The sequence below is a fragment of the Trachinotus anak genome, unplaced genomic scaffold (assembly GCF_046630095.1).
Source record: "Trachinotus anak isolate AG129_WGS33_773 ecotype Australia unplaced genomic scaffold, CSIRO_AGI_Tana_v1 ptg000013l, whole genome shotgun sequence".
Lineage (NCBI taxonomy): Eukaryota > Metazoa > Chordata > Actinopteri > Carangiformes > Carangidae > Trachinotus > Trachinotus anak.
In genome coordinates this window covers 20,269,770-20,287,170 of record NW_027273864.1, presented here as the reverse complement: position 1 = coordinate 20,287,170, position 17,401 = coordinate 20,269,770, and the positions used below count along the sequence as shown (strand labels likewise).

Sequence of the window (17,401 nt, the reverse complement as noted above, 5' to 3'; positions counted from 1 at the left end):
GCAGTTCCCCCAAATCTTTCTATTTATTGCCATAGAATCAGCTTCAGTCTGTGAACTGGTATAAGAAGCTCATTTCTTGCCACTCATTATGACACTAGTTGCTGGCTACCAAAGAGACAAACAAAGCCTTTCAGTATATGAGGTAAGGCCTTCCTTTAAAATGCCCAGTTAAAAAAAAACTAAAGAAACAACAGCCTGAGAAATCTCACCTGAGGTCCGGTAGGTCCACGCTCGCCTGATTTGCCTGGCTTGCCAGCTTCACCCTAAAAGAGAAACAGAGGAAATGTTGTGTAAAATAAAAATATAGTCTCAAAAATGGGTGCATTTATTAATTTCATTTTTCAACCTCTGCTTTTTAAAACATCAAATGCTGCACAGTATGGTATAGTAATATATGGTTGATGTGAGTGAGCACTCCTAGTGGACACAATACGATATGTCATGTCTGCTGCCATCATGTGGATACAAGTAGAAATTACACATTGACATGTATAACTCTTTTGTTAGGTAGATAAGCAATAAACATGTCACTTACAGGGAAAAGAAAAATTCATGTTATTTTACCAGCAATTTCCCATAATACATAACAATGGCTGATTAAGAATCCATTCTTATAACGACTATAAAGACACACGAATGTGAGCTCCAATAATAATAATGAGTTACAGAACACGCACCATGAGTGTTTTGTTTGGTCACAGTAACAACTACAAAAGACAAAAGGTAGTTTGGTAGGTAATCTGTGTCTCTGACTGAAACAGTCTAATTAGCAAGAATAATTTAGTGAACAGAATAAAGGCCATAATAACACATATTATATCTCATAGTACTGTCAGAGCTTAACCCTGAATTGCAAATTGTGATTTAAACAGTGAAATATGAAATACAGTTGCAACATTTCTATTTTTTATTCCTGTGTTTTATATGGTATTATTGCAGTAATAATACCAAACTAAAAAATATTAGACACTGTAGATATAGCAAGATGCTGAAAATAACCTTCAGAAGGTTATAAAATGGTAGAGTAGTAATAAGTTGAGTTTGTAACACCGTGATATATTCTTTTATAAATGTGTACTAAAAACAAATAACACATATATAAAAAACCAAAGCAGTATTTCTGTGTATTTCTGTGAATGTTTAGTGTTATGACTATGCATGGGAAATTAATACTCAGCATAATTCATCCATGATAATCATAACAGTGACACAGTTCTCCTGTAGGTGGAGTCAGAAAAGGCTTCAAGAGAAGGCCTCTTTCTCTTTCTGCTGGTTTTTAGGTCAAATTTAGATACAAAACACTGGGGTCCAGTTGAAATGAATGGGAAACTGGTCTCAGATTTTTGGACCCTAACTCAATCTAATTACAGTTTTATAAAGTTGTGACACACTTACATCCTCTCCAGGTTTTCCAGAAGGTCCAGGGGGGCCACGGGGACCCATGGGACCCTATAATTACGAGTAAGAAAAAACAAGCAAAGGTGAGACACGTTTACCATTTATAACCAACAGAGGGCAGCACTTTGAACTTTGGGTCAAAATTCATAGCATGCAGGGACAAAACATAAATCAGACACATAAAACACACTTCTACACATGACTTAAATGACCATTCAACCTGTAGAAGTGAATTTTAAACTCACTGACATCAGCTGACATTAATGATGTGTTTACTATTGTATTAATCAAAAACAGTTATCTTGCTGATCTGAAACACTTTGAACATTGCTTCTTAATTAATATGAACATGACTTTGCACACAAGCACAATGAAGGATTTATATTCCTAAACAATAGCGACAATATTGAAAGTATTTCTCAATGAGAAATGGTCAGAATAAGCAGGATTTGCGGAGGAGGTCAGGCCAAAAAGTTGGAACAAATATCCTTATTATACAGTTCAGCTGTTTCCAATTTGTCTCTCTTTCTGCCTGCCAGTTTCTTCTGACTTACCCATTGATCTATTTGTATTGTCATTATTTCTATGTCTATAGATGACCCTTCTCCTTTTCTCTGTATTAGTCTGTCTGGTCTGTCTGAAGTGCTCATATTGAATGAAACACTGACCTAAATGGTGTTACATTAAAAATAGAAATATATTAATGGCAGGTTGTCGGTCATTTTCTACTCTGATGAAAAACAAAACTGACTCATTATAATTTGAAAGGTTAAAATTTATCTCTGAACTTCACAAACACTGAGCCAACACTGTGACCCTTCTCCAACTGTCAAGTTATTTTCCTGCTGGAAGCTTGATTTTAATCGCACATAACGATGCGCTGGCATGTATTTAAAAGAGAGGGCACCTCCACCTGCCTATCTGAACTCCACAGGAGCAGATTAACACAGCAGTGGGGAGACCCTGAATTGTGTACCTGCTGAGGGAACGGGAAGGACAGAAGGCCAGTGTAAGCTACAGGCGGGGTAAGAAAGTTCAGAGGAGGAATTGTAAGAACAGAAAATGAAAACTAATGGAAAGGCTTAGGGCCTTCTGTCTGAGAGGAGTTATTTGAGGGGGAGGGAATTACCTGAAGAGAAAAATAACAGAACAGGAGAGGTACCCTCTCTTTGACCATTAAATGTCAGGCTTCACACAGATGTGAGTTTGCATCTGTGAGGACTGACTGACTGTGAGGGTTGTAAATGTTGAAATGTAAGGAGCTGGCTACTCAAATATAGGATTTAGAAGTTGTTGGCCTGCAATGAAAGGTTAGAAAGTGTTAATGTAAATGAAGTGTAGCTACACTGGGGCCGCTGTGGCAGAAGTTTCCACGTGAAGTAGTAAAACTGAATAGGATGAGGTTAACAGTCCTCCAGTTATCCAGTTCAGTGATGTTTTGGTTCTTTTATTTTTGTTTCTCTTAAAAACCCTTTTTATAGCATCCTGTCTCACTTGTACACACTATACTGTATAAACAGTATCTGATTTTCCTTTTCACTTTCACTATGTTACCTGTTAAAGTAATTTCAAAGCTAATAGTGCTTTTGTGGATCATGCCATCCTTTTAAAAAGTTAGACATGAGTAGAGGGAGATGGATAAAAAAGAAAAGAAGAAGAGAGGCTTGTAAGTGCCTGGAGGGGAGATGAGATATCTAAAGAGGTTTGGAAAAAAGCTGTAGAGCAAGAATTTATAATAACGCATGTGATGTGGACCGGGGAAGGAATAGCACTCTGTGGGACACTTACAGATTGTCCGGGCTCTCCAGCCTCTCCTGGGTTGCCTTGGAAACCTTGTGGGCCCTGAAATGTAGAAAGAGACAGACTGTTTGATGAGGGTGTAACTTTTTTATATACACAGTGGCAAAAACGTGGCTAAGTGAGACTGTGGACTTTGATGGTGATGTCATTGGAGTTGGAGAGATAAGTTGATTAACATAAAATTATTCATGAACTACTTTAATAACTGTAATGTAAGTGTAATTTTGAAGCAAACATTCTCTGATGTCTATCTTTGATAGTAAACACAACTTGACATATTGAAAACAAGCAGTTTCAATATGTCAACAGTTTAGGAAATCATGGTGAGAGTATTTTCCTCTATTTTCTGATATTTTATTGATCAAACAATCAGTTGATCAAAATAATAATTGTCAGATCAGTTGATTATAAAAAAAAAAAAATTGTTGGTTGCATCACTAAATCTTACTTTTAAGCTGAGCTCACTGTTATTGCAGATTGTGTTATGTGGAAACTCTCTAAATGTTTGTAATTTGCATGGCTGCAACTGAGAATCATTTTCATAACTGATTAATTAATACTATGTTCAAATAAAGTGAAAAATGCCCATTACAGCTTCCAGAAACCCAAAACCCATTCTTCACATGTCTTGTTTTGTCTGAACTAAAGTCTGAAACCTAAAGGTGTTCAGTTTGGGGGCAAATTCCTCACATGGAAGAACCTGAAACCAAAGAATGTGTAGTTTTTTTTCCCACTATTTTTATTTGAATGATTACTTGTCTGGCAATTGATTAATCCATTAATCAGCTACTTTCTTCAGCTCTAGTCATTTGTAGCAGATGTCACTACCCTAACCCTAATTCAAATTCAATTAATCACTTCATTTAAATTGCAATATAGAGCACATCTATACATTCAGCAAAATTGACACCTGCTGCAGCACAAAGTAAAAATACACAAGCAGTCATTAAAAAACAACCTCCTTTATATTTCTATCTGTTTGTCTACATTTCAGTCTACAGCTATTTAAAACGACACAGGCCATCTGTTTGGATCACATCTAAAAGCAGCTGTAGGTACCCAAGAAGAAGATATTCCTGTCCAAATGTGGGTTTAGGGTGATCAAACCATCAAGTTGAGGCAAGTCAGCTGGCACTGCCTACAACTTAATATCTCTTCTCTGGAAATTAGAGCTCAGTTGTCGGCAGGAACAGAAAAACGTGGGGAGGTAGGGGATGGAGGGTAAAGCCCAGTAGGCTCTGTGAAAGGTAAATTGTCAGGTGTTCTACAGTGTGTCTGGGTGGTGGCATAGGAAAAAGCCCTGGAGCCTGCAGCTGGGAGACAAAAGTATTCTCTGTGTGCCACCTTCCTCCACAAAACAGCAGACACCTGTGGTTAAAACAGGGCTGTGTGTAAACATTTATCTCTGGTGGAAGGTGGTATGCTCTCTACTGGTCATTTTGGGGGCATAGAATATTAATTTAACTCTTATTAAATACACTCAGGGGAAGTAGACAAAGTGGCATACTGTGAGTATGTGGCATCAAGCAAATTGCAACTATAAGATTTAATCTTCAGTGTCCTGTCTGTGACTGAACACAGGATCTTGTCTACAGGTGTGCCCGGCTTGTGTGTTGTTTGGGGAGAAGAGGAGGTACTTACAGGTGCTCCACTGGGGCCAGGTGGTCCTCTGGGTCCCATAGGGCCCTGAGGGGAAGAAAACAGACAGGAGACACAACATCAGGCTAACCACATATAATTACAGTTTAAACTACACAAACACATAGTGCACAATTATTTTACACATTTTGCTATTCCGTTTAAGTGTATAAGGAAGAAATCCCGCACTCTTGTCCACTTAAATTCTGTCAGAAGCTTTAAAAAACCATTTCACCTGCTTTGCCCTAAAGCTACACAAAACTCAACAGCTCTACTTGTCAAATCCATAAATCGTTTGAAATTCCTCAGTGGCATTCAGACTTTCTCCTGCTCTCAATCCCTCTCTTTTCACTTGTTTCCAACCCCCTCCCTTTCTTTTTCTGTCAGCTCCTCTTCCCCAAGTCCTGTGTGTTTCTGTAGTTCAAAGGTCATCAGTGGTAGTGCTGTACTCTTAAGGGAAGCGCTTGAACTCTACATGACTTCTTACACTTTGACATTGAATGAAAAACAACATAATACTGAGCTGTCTGGGTTTAGAGAAATTCCTCATCCCAGAGATGTGAGATTTCAGGCACCAAAACAGGACGAGGTGAGGTCTCTTAAACTAAATTCTCTCTGACTGAACCTTAATCTCTTCTGAGAGTGCTTCTGGCTGGAGTCACATGCCTAAGTCATTTCTACTTTAGCTTCATGCATCGGTGCTTCACAAGAGAAAATCACATTCTGTGGAGGTGATGAACCAAATCTTCATGAATACACTCATATACACAAAGAAAATCAGCTGTAAAGGAACAGCTGGGGCTATAAGAGTTGGTGTCAATAAAGTTTCACAAGATTCCATGTTCTCAAGTAAGTATCTTAAGAAAAACGATCCAGATTACGTGGGACAGCTTTCTTTTTGGATGAAAACATATTCCTTTCAGTGAGCTTGCTTTTATAACCTCTCATTTCAGCATCACGGTTATGCTTTAAAAAATCAGGCATGGCAGCCAAAGAAAGCGTCACAGCACGGCACAGTGGTCCTCAGAGGGGAATGAAAGTCACCTTTCAGTGGGTGTGGGAACCCTTCACCACCATCAATGGGGCTCTATATCTTCAGGAACTTCTCAATATGTCTTTGAGGGACATGTGTATGTGTGCTTACTGTATGTGTGTGTGCATACATTTCAGTAAGAGTGTTGTTTGTAAGTGTATGGATATGATTTGGGGTCCTGTGTGTGTGTGTGTGTGTGTGTGTGTGTGTGTGTGTGTGTGTGAGTGAGTGGGTTATATGCTTGACTTGTGATTTAACATCAGTCCAGTCTGTTCTTTCACTGCTCTCCCCCAAGGCTGGCAAACGCCAAAGTAAATGTGGGCTGGCTTCAAAAAGGCTCAGCACTGTGGTGTGCTCTCAGACATGTGGAGGGACAGTCAGTCAGAGTGAAGCCACACACACTGCTGCTAGCTGTGGGGATCTGATTCACTCCAGCCGCCGCCACCTCCTCCACCGCCCCCACCCCCCCACCCCCAACCCTTCTACCCCTCCTGGTGTCTCAAACCTCTGCTGGGCTGAGACACTGCCAAGCTGCTCTGCGGCTCTCTTAACCAAAATAGCTCCCAGTGTGCTCCTCACTCCAGCTCAGGCAGGCTGCCATGCCAGCTAACTGACGGCAGCAGTGGTTTTTCATGGGTTTGGAATATAATGACAATCAATGGCTGTTTCCTCAATTTATAAAATAACCCTCTGTACTCCATGTGAGGTGTTTGTTTTCCTTCAGGATGCAGAACTTTGTAGATTCTTTTCTCCAACACTTTGGCAAGTTCACACTTTCATCGCTTAGGTTTCTTCCCAAACCATTAACAACATGTGTGATGCTGCATATCACTTGGACTAGGTTTGAATCAGCAGTCTGTGTAGTTTCCACCCAGCCTTGATGATTTTAATCCTATATGGGTATCTCCTCTTCGGGTGAAGAATAATGGTGATGATGTGTCCTTCTTGTGGTTTACAAACGTGATAACTGTCACGTTTGCTTCTGTGGTTCATGTAAAGAAGGTGAATGTGCTCTTCCACAAGGGTCAAAGTGAAGAATCAGCCACAGAAAAAATTGATTGGCATATAGAATTTCACTCCAACACTTTGAGATGTCGCAGATGTTGGCTGATGCAGAATTTTAACCTGGGTCTTCAAATGGAAAAACAGGTCTGTCTACGCACTTGGCTTTGCTCCCGATTGCTCAAAATGTTGCATCCTGGTAGATTCATAAGCAGCTGACTGTTTAAAAAAAGCCCCAAAAAAAACCAAAAACAAAACAAAAACACAGGAGGGGCAGCAGCTTTCATCATCACTCGCTCACCATTGGTCCTTGCATCACACCCATCTGTGCGCCGCCGGCCTTCTCGTCAAACCCACCAGCCATCTGAGCAGCGAAGTTCTGAAAAATACAAAAAGACAAGGCAGTGAGATTTTTTACTTTCATGAGATATGAAGGTTGTTTTTCTATATTTAGTGAAATCAAGCTTTTAAAGTCATCTGTTGAAAGTCATCTGCATCTGTTGGAAAAGAAAATATGTCATATTGACTGCAGGGTAAAAAGCATCTGGTTGGAATAGACTGAAAAGAAAAGGCCAACAAAAAAAAAATCAAATTGTATCAACTTTAAAACCGAGCTCTGGCTATTTCAGTGTCCATGTTGCAAAATGTTGGTATCTTGTGTTGTTAAATGTGTTGTTCTTGAATTGAAGAGTTTGGAGGATTCAGTGTGACACTTCAGCAGGAGAGAGTCTGTCAGCAGCAGAGCTTATTATGTGAATCCTGATGCAGACAGAGGAGAGACAGAGGGCATGTGAACAGTTTTCATCTCTCTCTCCTTCACAAAGACTCTCCTTGTCTCCCCCCCCTCCCCGAGAAAAGCCGTTTCCCTCCCCCTCCCCAAGTCTGTCATACTACCTCCTGCCCTTCCACCTCCCCTCCGTCCACCTCCTCCCCTCTTTTCTCCTGAAAAGAATGAGAGGCATTCGATCTATTCTCTCTCTCTGCATCCACTCGCTGTTGTCTTTTGGCCTCCTCCCATCGCCAGCAGTTTCCCACATCTTTTGTGCCCTTGAATTCTTCCCTGCTCCATTTTACCATTCTCTCTGCTTATTCCACCCATTCAAAGTGAACCGCTCTTGGCCCTGCATCAGTGTTCGACCTGTCAGCTCCTACGTCTCCAGTGAATGCCAGACCACCACCCCTGCTTGTTGCGAGATACTTACTCCACCGAGGCCAGGGGGTCCATTAGGTCCTGGAGGTCCAGGGGGGCCGGGGTTTCCGGGGGTGCCAGGCTCACCATCTCTGCCACGGGGACCAGGGCTTCCCTGAAATAGATTTAAAAAATTTAAAATAAATAAAACAGAACAAAACCTAAGGTAGGGTCATAATGAGCACTTGACTCATTTGGTCCGTAAAATGTGAGAAAATTGCAAAAGGTGCCCATCACAAAAGCCTTAGTCGACATTTTTAAATGTCTAGTTTGTCTGACCAACAGTCCAAAACTGATAACTATTTAACTATCTATTATACATAACAAAGAAAATATTCACATTTGAGAGGCTGTATCCAGAGAAGGTGTGGTATTTTTTACTTAAAAAAAAGACTTAAAGTAATGTATTTTCTGTCTACCAACTTATCGGTTAATCAACAAATCATTTTTGCTCTACTCAAATATCCTTTCCGCAATGTCCTTGTTTGACAACTAAAAATAAAATAAGAAAATAAAATGCATATTACACCTCCTGTTTTGTTTTGACCTTATTGTGAACTATAAGTACACCTAGCCAAATAACATGGACCTTCTAAGCACAAATGTGCAGCAAAAGTGTTAAATGATAATTGTTACATCACAGCATTGATTCATTTTAGGCCTTTGTGCCAACACTTGAACTCAGTACTTTGGATAAATCATTAGACAGTTGCTGGCAGACGATGCTGTGCTGGACTACATTTGTCAGATACTGTTGACAGAGGCCTAATGTTCAGTTGAACCTTCTCCAAACTGCACTGACACTACATGAGGGAACTTGACTACCCCGACACACTGGTAGCAGTGATCCATCAGGACTGAAGTTTGTCTTTATGAACTCAACCACACTGGACATTTAAAGGTAAAAAAGCTGAAAAATAGGCAAAACTTTTACACCAGTTGCAAGTTATACAATTCAAAACAAAATGCTGATTTTCTTTCCTTAGGGGTTGATGATTTATCAGCCCAAATCAGACTACCTGGCATACCTCTGTGCATGTAGTGACAAATTACCCTGCAAGGGGATACTGAACAAAAGAATGTGCACTTAACCTCTGCTAGCCAAAACCCAGTGTGCTTAAATCTGCATAAACAAGATGACTACACTACATAAACTCTGCGCCTGCAGCCATTATCACATACAAGTGTTATTGCATCGATGTGATGATCAAAGCCAGGCGAACGCGGCGACGCTGATTTCCCACACTGATTGACTGTGAGGCCTCAGAGAGGAGCTGAGGTTTACATTATGAGACTCCGACAGTCCCATGTCTGTTTAACAACCCAGACCACACACCCTAATGGAAACGACACATGACTAGTTAGACTGAGCTGCTTGGTGAAAGGCTACCATTCTGCAAAACTGCAAGCAATAGCAGGTACCCCACCCCCCCTACCTCCACCACTGCCCCAAAGACCTAAAGCTATCAGATTCAATAGGACATACTGTACCTCTTAGGGGAGCAGAGTGTGGGTCTAGTTTTTTTTAAGGGTCAGGGTAAGACTAAGACATCCATTAAAAAAAAAAAACACTTTTCAAACTGACCTTCTCTCCCTTCTCTCCTCTTGCTCCACGGGGTCCTTGCTCTCCTGAAGGGCCCTGGGTGAAAAGGAGACAGTGAATTAGTAACTTCAGGTGTGATCTCAATATGCGAGTTGAGCTGAGAGGCAGACACAACTTGTGAACTCTGCTACCATTAATGTCAGATCATAGAGGTAGTCTCTCTCTGTCTTGCATGAACATGGATAGCAGAGAATACTTTGCGAGGTCTAAAAGCTCTCTAAGGAAAAAATATACAAATGGAGAAATAGGTGCATACCATTGGGCCAGGTGGTCCTCTTGGTCCTACAACCTGCACAAGTGAAGGAAGAAAATAGAAAAAAATATATAAAGATATTTGCTTGAAGATATAGCTTTTATAAAATGTTACCCTCAGTCTTAGAAGTCGTGTTAGTATAGCATGTTGGGGTGCATAAACTGAATCCTCTTAAAATTTACACCCATTACTAAAACTTGAATTTAGCAGATGTATTTGCCCACGAGAGGTTTAGATCTCCTTGCACATGAGCGGAAACATTATCTGGCTCTCATCAGAGCAGACCTGTTAATTGCTAATCTCTTCGGGCAAAGCATTATCAGAAACATACAATAAACAATGCCTTCTTATTTCCTGCCATGAACTTGTATTCCCTCCAATGGGTAAAACATTTCCAGGTGCAGCTCTGCAGCAGCAGGGAGTTTTCCCTCTCCCTCTCTCTCTCTCTGTCTGTCTCTCTCTCCTGGCCTATGAAGATCTTTACGGGGGATTGTATGGAGGGCTTATTGTGCTTGGCTGTCTTCCTGATGAGTGGGCTAACAGACCTGCCTCCCCTTTCTCTCTCTCTGTCTCTCTGTCTGTCTCTCTCTCTCTCTCCCCCCTTTGTAGGCTGGCAGTACACAATCTTTAATTTCTTAAATTATTATTTTATAATACTGAGTTGTGTAACTGTGACAATACGCTACTAAAAGTGGGGGAATGTAACTAAGTACGTGTAATCAAGCAATCTGAGGTACCTGCACTTTACTTAAGTATTTCCAGTTCATGCTACTTCTATTACTTTACTTCAATGCATTTATTAGATTTCTTTATTGTCATTGTATTTCATACAACAAAATTTGTATGCACCTCTTAAAGTGCCATATCATAAGTTACGAGTTTTTTTGCAGATTAAGACTTTACAAACCAAACCAGTTCATAAAATATGATGCAGTCATATAGATTAACATACTATTTTTCAGAAATTCCACTTATACTTTTGTTAAAATACATACATACTTTTCATTTCAGGGCTTTTACTTATGATGGTGCATTTTCATATTGCAGTACTGTTAATTTTTACTTTAGTGAAGGATCTGAATACTTCACCAGTGACTACAAGTAAAGGTTGTAAGAGTTTCATGTGAGGTTGAGGGAAATTTCAATCAAAATATTTCAGTTATGAGCATTTTCAATGAAAAAAAAGATTACATTATTTTCAGTACAGGGGGTTGTGTGGTGTCAACTTACATCAGTAATGTCTCCGGGTTCACCTTTCTGACCCTGATATTGAAAAAAAATAAAGCATAAAAACATAAATTAGCATTAGGACTACACAATTGTTTCAACCATTGTTTTCTCACCCACAATTTTCTTTTATCAGGAAACTTGTCAAAGGCCAAATGTTGAAGATAAGTATCTCCTACAGTATCATCAAACACATAAATATGACACACAGTGTGGGGGAGGAAATAACTATTATCCAGCTGGACAAGCTTTTTCACATCAAAGTCTCATCTAAATCCATAAACTACAAGGCCCCTGCAACACTGATATGAGTCTGGGACAGGTACTGATTTAATTGCAGGTGCTGGGTAACTTCATGTCACAGACACACACACACAGACAGACATACAGCACCATGATCACATACACAGACAAATCCTTACACAGACACAGTATCTTAATATCCCACAGTGTTCTCACCTTTGCTCCAGGTACTCCTGTTATGTAGTCGGGAGAGGTAGGGGAAAACAGATTGTAGTTAGTGACTGGCACACTCAAAAGCAATCGAGGAGGGTTACACAATATTTCCCAGTAGCCCTCAAAGTGCGCACATGCTGATAAGCCGTTGTCCTTTCCTAAATTAAACTACTTTAAAGACCACCACCAAATCACACTTGTGGTACCCAAGGACCCCATCAGGATTGAAAAAGTGTTGGCTGAATCACCATCTTAAGAGCTCAAAGCAGAAGCAAAGCAGCAGCAAGTAAAAGAGACTCATAGGGAGCAAAAGCATTGGAAGGGTCTGTGTAAAGTACATGTTGTCATTACAATATTAAATCAGATGTATTTTAGGCCCGAGCTGGATCTTTCTTTTTTATATTTTGAAGCATTCTAATGAGCATGGTTAGGTAGCAATATTGATCAATTATGAGTTTGCACAGGGCTGGAAATCTCTAAAATGAAATAGATTATAATATTTTGTGCTAGTGCAAATATGATACCTACGTTTAATTACTGATTCCAAAACAGCATGTTCCTTACTTGGAACAAAAACAAGCCAAACTTCTCAAATGTTAAACGCTGTCTAAAGTAACCTGAAGACATACGCCTCCATAAAATAGTCTAAACTGATTAAAATCAGGAACTATCTGTTTAGAGAATAAGTAAACAAGATAACAAATTTGACCTGACAATCAGTGCCAACATTTTGCACCTGACTGTGCTCGATTATCTGTGGTCTATACTCATTTCTGTTGTATTGAGATCTGTCAGCCAGCCCTATTTGTAGGTGGTTGAAATGATGGGTTACATGTTACATACTTCTTACTAAGCACTTAGCTTTGCCTTGAATGGAAGACAAGTATTTCATAAAGCATTTTAATCAGGTAGCATGCATTGCAAACAATGACACTTCTGATTTCAATCATGCTCCTCAACCAAATTTGTCAGCATTTCCAAAGCTGTCTGAAAAGCTCCCTGTTTAACGGGAAGCAAATGGCAGTTTTAGATGTGGCGAATAACCTTCAAATAGCCTCAACCCTCAGTTGAGTGTCAATGTTTTTTTTCTCTCGCCATCAGATCAGCAGAAATCCACAGAGAGGATATAGAGTAGAAATGCGAGGCCATGTCTGCTTGACTGAGGTATTTCCTTAATGGCTCCCACATGTTTTCATGATACTCAGGGAAGGACAGAGTATTCAAACAAGATGGGGCCAAGGTGAGCCAGCTATAGAAAAACGTCAATGAGGTTGCATTTCACTGAAATCTGCTCAGATGTGTCACTGTTGTTGTTCACTTCTTATCATTTGTTTGCTTTGGGGACAGAAAACAGTTTTCAAAATCAAAGGGCGACATACAATAAAGGTCTGGTTGATAGAGGTTAAACTGTACCCGGCCAACCTTTGATTGATACCAAACTGTCCATGTGTCATTTTCTCCCAAAATAAACAACATGATGTTGTACAGTAATTTATTTATGAGAGGTGTTAAATAAATAAATTACAACCAATGGGCGTAGATGTGTCAGCTGCGCAGATGGGGCAACACTCTCCAAATGGGATTTCAGGTTTGGGGCAGTCTTTTAGCTCCTCGCAGACAATTTCATCACACAGGACGGTTCCAGTGTCACACACACAGATGCGACAAGGCTCTGGTTTCCATACGTCCTTGTCGCTATAGCGCTGTCCGTCCTGTATACAGCTAAAAGCATCCTCCTCTGTGTGTGAGCAAGGGACACACAGAGGCCCAGGCAGGTAGATGATGGGAGGAAAAAGAAGATTATGCATCAGGTCTAACAGTCAATGCAAACTGTAACTCATAAACAAACAAGTGTAGTATTTACTGTAAGTCGTAAGATGTTTTGTTTGTGATAGGATGGTAACCAAATGTTTTGTTGAAGTGGAAAACGCATAGAGTACAATAACAGGTCGTCCAAAGTGTTAATGCAAAAACACATTGGAAAGCATGAACCTAAACGCTAAACAAACCCCCAGAATCCTTGTGAGAACATTTCTGAGGAATTCACAATGTCTGCTGCAGACAAGTGTTACTGACGCTGGTTGAGATGAGACCAGTGGGACATCAGCAGGGCAGATGCAACAAAAGCACTTGCGCTGTTGTCATCTGCCTCTTTCAAACTGATCTCCCACCAACTGATGAACGATTTCATCAATATATAGCTCTTTATCAGCACAGTCTCTACAAACAAACAAACAAACAAACAAACAAAAAAATCCTATCTCATCATTACATTTATGAACCATCACAGTGACCAGTTATTGAACTAATACATGCAATCTCTAAAGTAGCCACATGGTGGCAGTGTAACCTCACAGATTCACAGTGAAGCTGGGTAACACCAGTAGGAAACCTCCAATAACTTCACAGGAGCTGGAGACCATGTGCCCAAATTCCTCCACAAGTTAAATATAGGGCGAGTTTACATTGCAGGATACACCCTAATTTACTGCAAAGGGGACAGACTTTGCATTCAGCAAATGAAAAAAATGTTTGGATTTTTTTTTCAGCCCACAGCTTGGCAAACAGAGAAAATAGAGTCATGTGATGGATGAGAGGCATGTTTCAATAGAGTACTGTACCAGTCTAAATTACACCACTCAAGAAAAGTTAACAATAGACATAGGCAATTAGCCATATTCCAGTTCATTTTACAGTCTGACAGTTTAGTCAATAGTCAACAGAAGACCAAACACTTGCTCAAAGAAATGCTCTCATTAGAGCCACTAAACCTGCACCAAGGGGTGAAAGTGTGTGACGTATCAAAAGAAAGGTCTCAGGGTACAGAGAGCTGAGAGGGTGAGAGGAGAACGGGCAAGTACAGTAGCTATATTTACCTTTGAGCGCTGCTTAAGTCTAGGTAACCTAACGGACCTCAGCAGCAATGAATGAGGTCTTTCTGGAAAGGCACAGAGTGGGCAATTCACAAACTATTGCCTTGTATAAACACGGGGCACATTTTAAACCCCATCTGGAAGCCATAGCTGTGTCAGATGCCAGTTCAAGCACGTCAGGAAAAAGAAAATGGTCAGCTTTCATGCACATACCTTGCGGTTTTGACATTTAGTTTTACAGGCCTGGATGTACTATCAAAGGCCTGCACCTGCCCTTTCACTGACTTAGGTATGAAAGATTCTTCTGATATGGGATATTCTGGGGCAAGGGCTCCTCTATCTGCCAGAGAGCTGATATAAAGCTGGGTTTTCGTCACTGAGGATCATTTCTGAGTCTCCTCTCTCATGTGTTGGCAGACATACTGTTTTCCAGGGAGGTAAAAGAACAATGAAAATTGTAAATTGAACCCAGGTGTAGTAACTTTTAAGCCTCTATCTAGTCTGATTAGCTTTCTGGCCTCCTCACCTGCAAGAACAGGGCAGTCTGTGGCCTCAAAACTTAGAGCTGAAGAACTGACCCCTGTCCTCTCTGGGCCATTGTGCCTGCTGTGCTCAGGTCACAATCAGACCTCTTTACCACTTCAGTGTCTCCCAGAAAAATTTCTGCCTCCAGTTAACGCAGAGGAAAGGGCTTTCATTATATCCAGGGGCCTACATCTCTAAAAGAGTAACCTGAGACTTGCAGTTGCTTTGGCATGAGCATTTTCTCCCTTTTTTCTCATTCCTCTTGAAAAAACACCTTTTCTTCACTTTAAAAGCTCTTTTAAACCTGACCTATTGTATACTAAGAAGACTGCACTTCTCAGAATTACAATAAAAAAAAATCCCTGTCTTATATTTTTCCAATCACCTCTCTCTTGCACCCTGGCTCTGCCTCTCTCTGGGCTGACTGTCACAGCTTATGGGTAATCTTTTAAGCAGATGGAAACCCTGAAATCATATGGAACATTATTTCTGGCCCCAAATCTGCTGGCATACCTTAACTATCACATGCCTCTTGCGGATACTAAAATCAATAGTGATGATGAAGAATCCCACTCCAATATTATAAAAAAAAAAAAAAAAGCAGAGACAGAAGAAAGTCTTCAGGTATGAAGAATAACAGAAGGGCCATTTGATTCTTAATGGAGTTTTTTTAAAATGGAAATTGTGGTTTTTAGTCCACCTTCTGCCTCAACAAGCCAGGATTTGCCTGGATGCCCTCTGACAGCAATGGAATGTGAACACTTTTCACCAAAGGCCCTTGAGCCTGACCACCTTTCACTTTTCGCCCATCCCCTCCCCCCATCTCACCCTCTATATTAAGTGAATCTGCAGTTAAAAGGAAGGCTTGTCAAGGCCCCCGAAGCACCCACAGGTGTCTGGCAGCTTAACTTAGGAAAGAAAAGGGGAGGTAGGGTAAGGAATTGAGCACCACTGTAGTGGAGCAAAATCTGAATCTAGTGATTTTCGCTTTCCAAACTATAACTGAGAATGTAAACTTTAACAAGAATAAACAAATACTGCGGACAACGTATGAACCTGAATAACTTTACACAACCTAGAAATCAAATTTAAGCTTTGTGCGCCTTATTTCGCGTAAACGTCCCACATCCTTCCATCCATTCCATCACTTTTACGCACGTCCACATCTCTGATAAACTGAGTTTTACCACAGCTCCTGGACACAGTAATATCTGTACTTTTGGTAAACAGGTAGTCCAGAACTATCATCAATCAAAAAATAACTTTACCTGCAAAAGAGTACCCAAACAAAGGTGAACTTTCTGTGCGTAAAAGTTGCGAAGGGAGATAACAAAATCACTCCGAGCACCGACAGCCTCAAAACTGTTCAAAGTTGATGTACTATGCTTTAAAATAAACATATTTCAGAGTAAGCTTACTTGGATAATAACTTTTACTGTCCATATGCACCTTATGACAACTTAAGCTTTTCTTCATTAAAGCTCTGAGAAAAATAAAACTGTCACTTACGGTCGTCCTCCTCCTGACATCTCACAACAGATAATAGACAGACTTGGGTTGCTACAAGTAGCAGTACAGTCCTGGAATCCATAAAGCTGAACATGTCTAAATATTAGACATGCAGGGCCCTTAAGGGAGAAAGAAGGGTGCGAAGGGAGCGGAGGCTTCTCTCAGTATTTAGTGTGTGTCCCCAGTTACAAAAGCCGAACTTTTCGACATTCACCCTTCCCAAAAACCGATGGGGGAATCCAGCGGCAGGACCCGGACCTGCAGCAGAAACTCAGCACCGACCACTTCAGGCCAGACGCTGTAGTTTTATGTCCCCGTTGCCTTCAATGAATCTTCGTATATTCCCAAATATCAGTCCGGCCCCTTACCCCCTGTCAGGCTGAAATCTGAGCCCCGTTTCCCTCCCATTCTGTCTCCCAGGTTCCATTATTCCAGCCCCAGACCACTCCTTTCTCCACGTGCTGCTACTGAACCCAAAAAAAAAAAAAAAAAAAAACCTGAAACTTTTTTTTCTTTGGTGCCCTCCCTTTCCTCCCCCCACCTTGTTCATCGAAAGCATAGCGATGTCAGGGTCGTTTCGTTACGCCAAATGAAGGCGCTTCTTCTGTATTTTGGCATGTGCAGTCTAATAGATAAAGTCTATTTCCAAGTCCAAGTGCTGTGTGGCTGTTATGAGTTAGGCTGTAATATTTGCAAGTGTGCTACGTGGTAATTCACAGAATAATGTCATCAGTTTATGAAAACACAATAAAACAGAACAGTCCTTTTTACAGATGCAATCAGAATCAGATTTGGGATGGATTTGGTTGCAGATGAATCAATGCCAAATATGATCATTAGGTGCTGGCTGAATGGAGTTTGTGAGGGTAAATGCATTAAATAAGCATGGTTTGTG

At 40.6% G+C, this 17,401-nt stretch overlaps 1 protein-coding gene across 2 annotated transcripts in view; it reads right to left on the bottom strand.

Annotated features, from left to right (window-relative positions):
* The window catches only part of col2a1b (collagen, type II, alpha 1b), a 47,776-nt gene extending 31,041 nt beyond the window's left edge, over positions 1–16,735 (bottom strand). Inside the window, exons 1-12 of one of the 2 annotated variants that reach the window (XM_071494030.1) lie at positions 16,507–16,735; positions 13,128–13,337; positions 11,603–11,619; positions 11,147–11,179; positions 9,920–9,952; positions 9,646–9,699; positions 8,074–8,175; positions 7,173–7,250; positions 4,840–4,884; positions 3,187–3,240; positions 1,396–1,449; positions 210–263 (exon numbers count right to left, since the gene is read on the bottom strand). In XM_071494030.1, the coding sequence (XP_071350131.1) occupies positions 210–263; positions 1,396–1,449; positions 3,187–3,240; positions 4,840–4,884; positions 7,173–7,250; positions 8,074–8,175; positions 9,646–9,699; positions 9,920–9,952; positions 11,147–11,179; positions 11,603–11,619; positions 13,128–13,337; positions 16,507–16,600 (828 nt within the window). In that variant the 5' untranslated portion in view covers positions 16,601–16,735. The remainder of the gene's footprint in view (positions 1–209; positions 264–1,395; positions 1,450–3,186; positions 3,241–4,839; positions 4,885–7,172; positions 7,251–8,073; positions 8,176–9,645; positions 9,700–9,919; positions 9,953–11,146; positions 11,180–11,602; positions 11,620–13,127; positions 13,338–16,506) is intronic. The other variant, XM_071494031.1, reaches the window with a different exon arrangement.
* Positions 16,736–17,401: the final 666 nt, after the last annotated feature.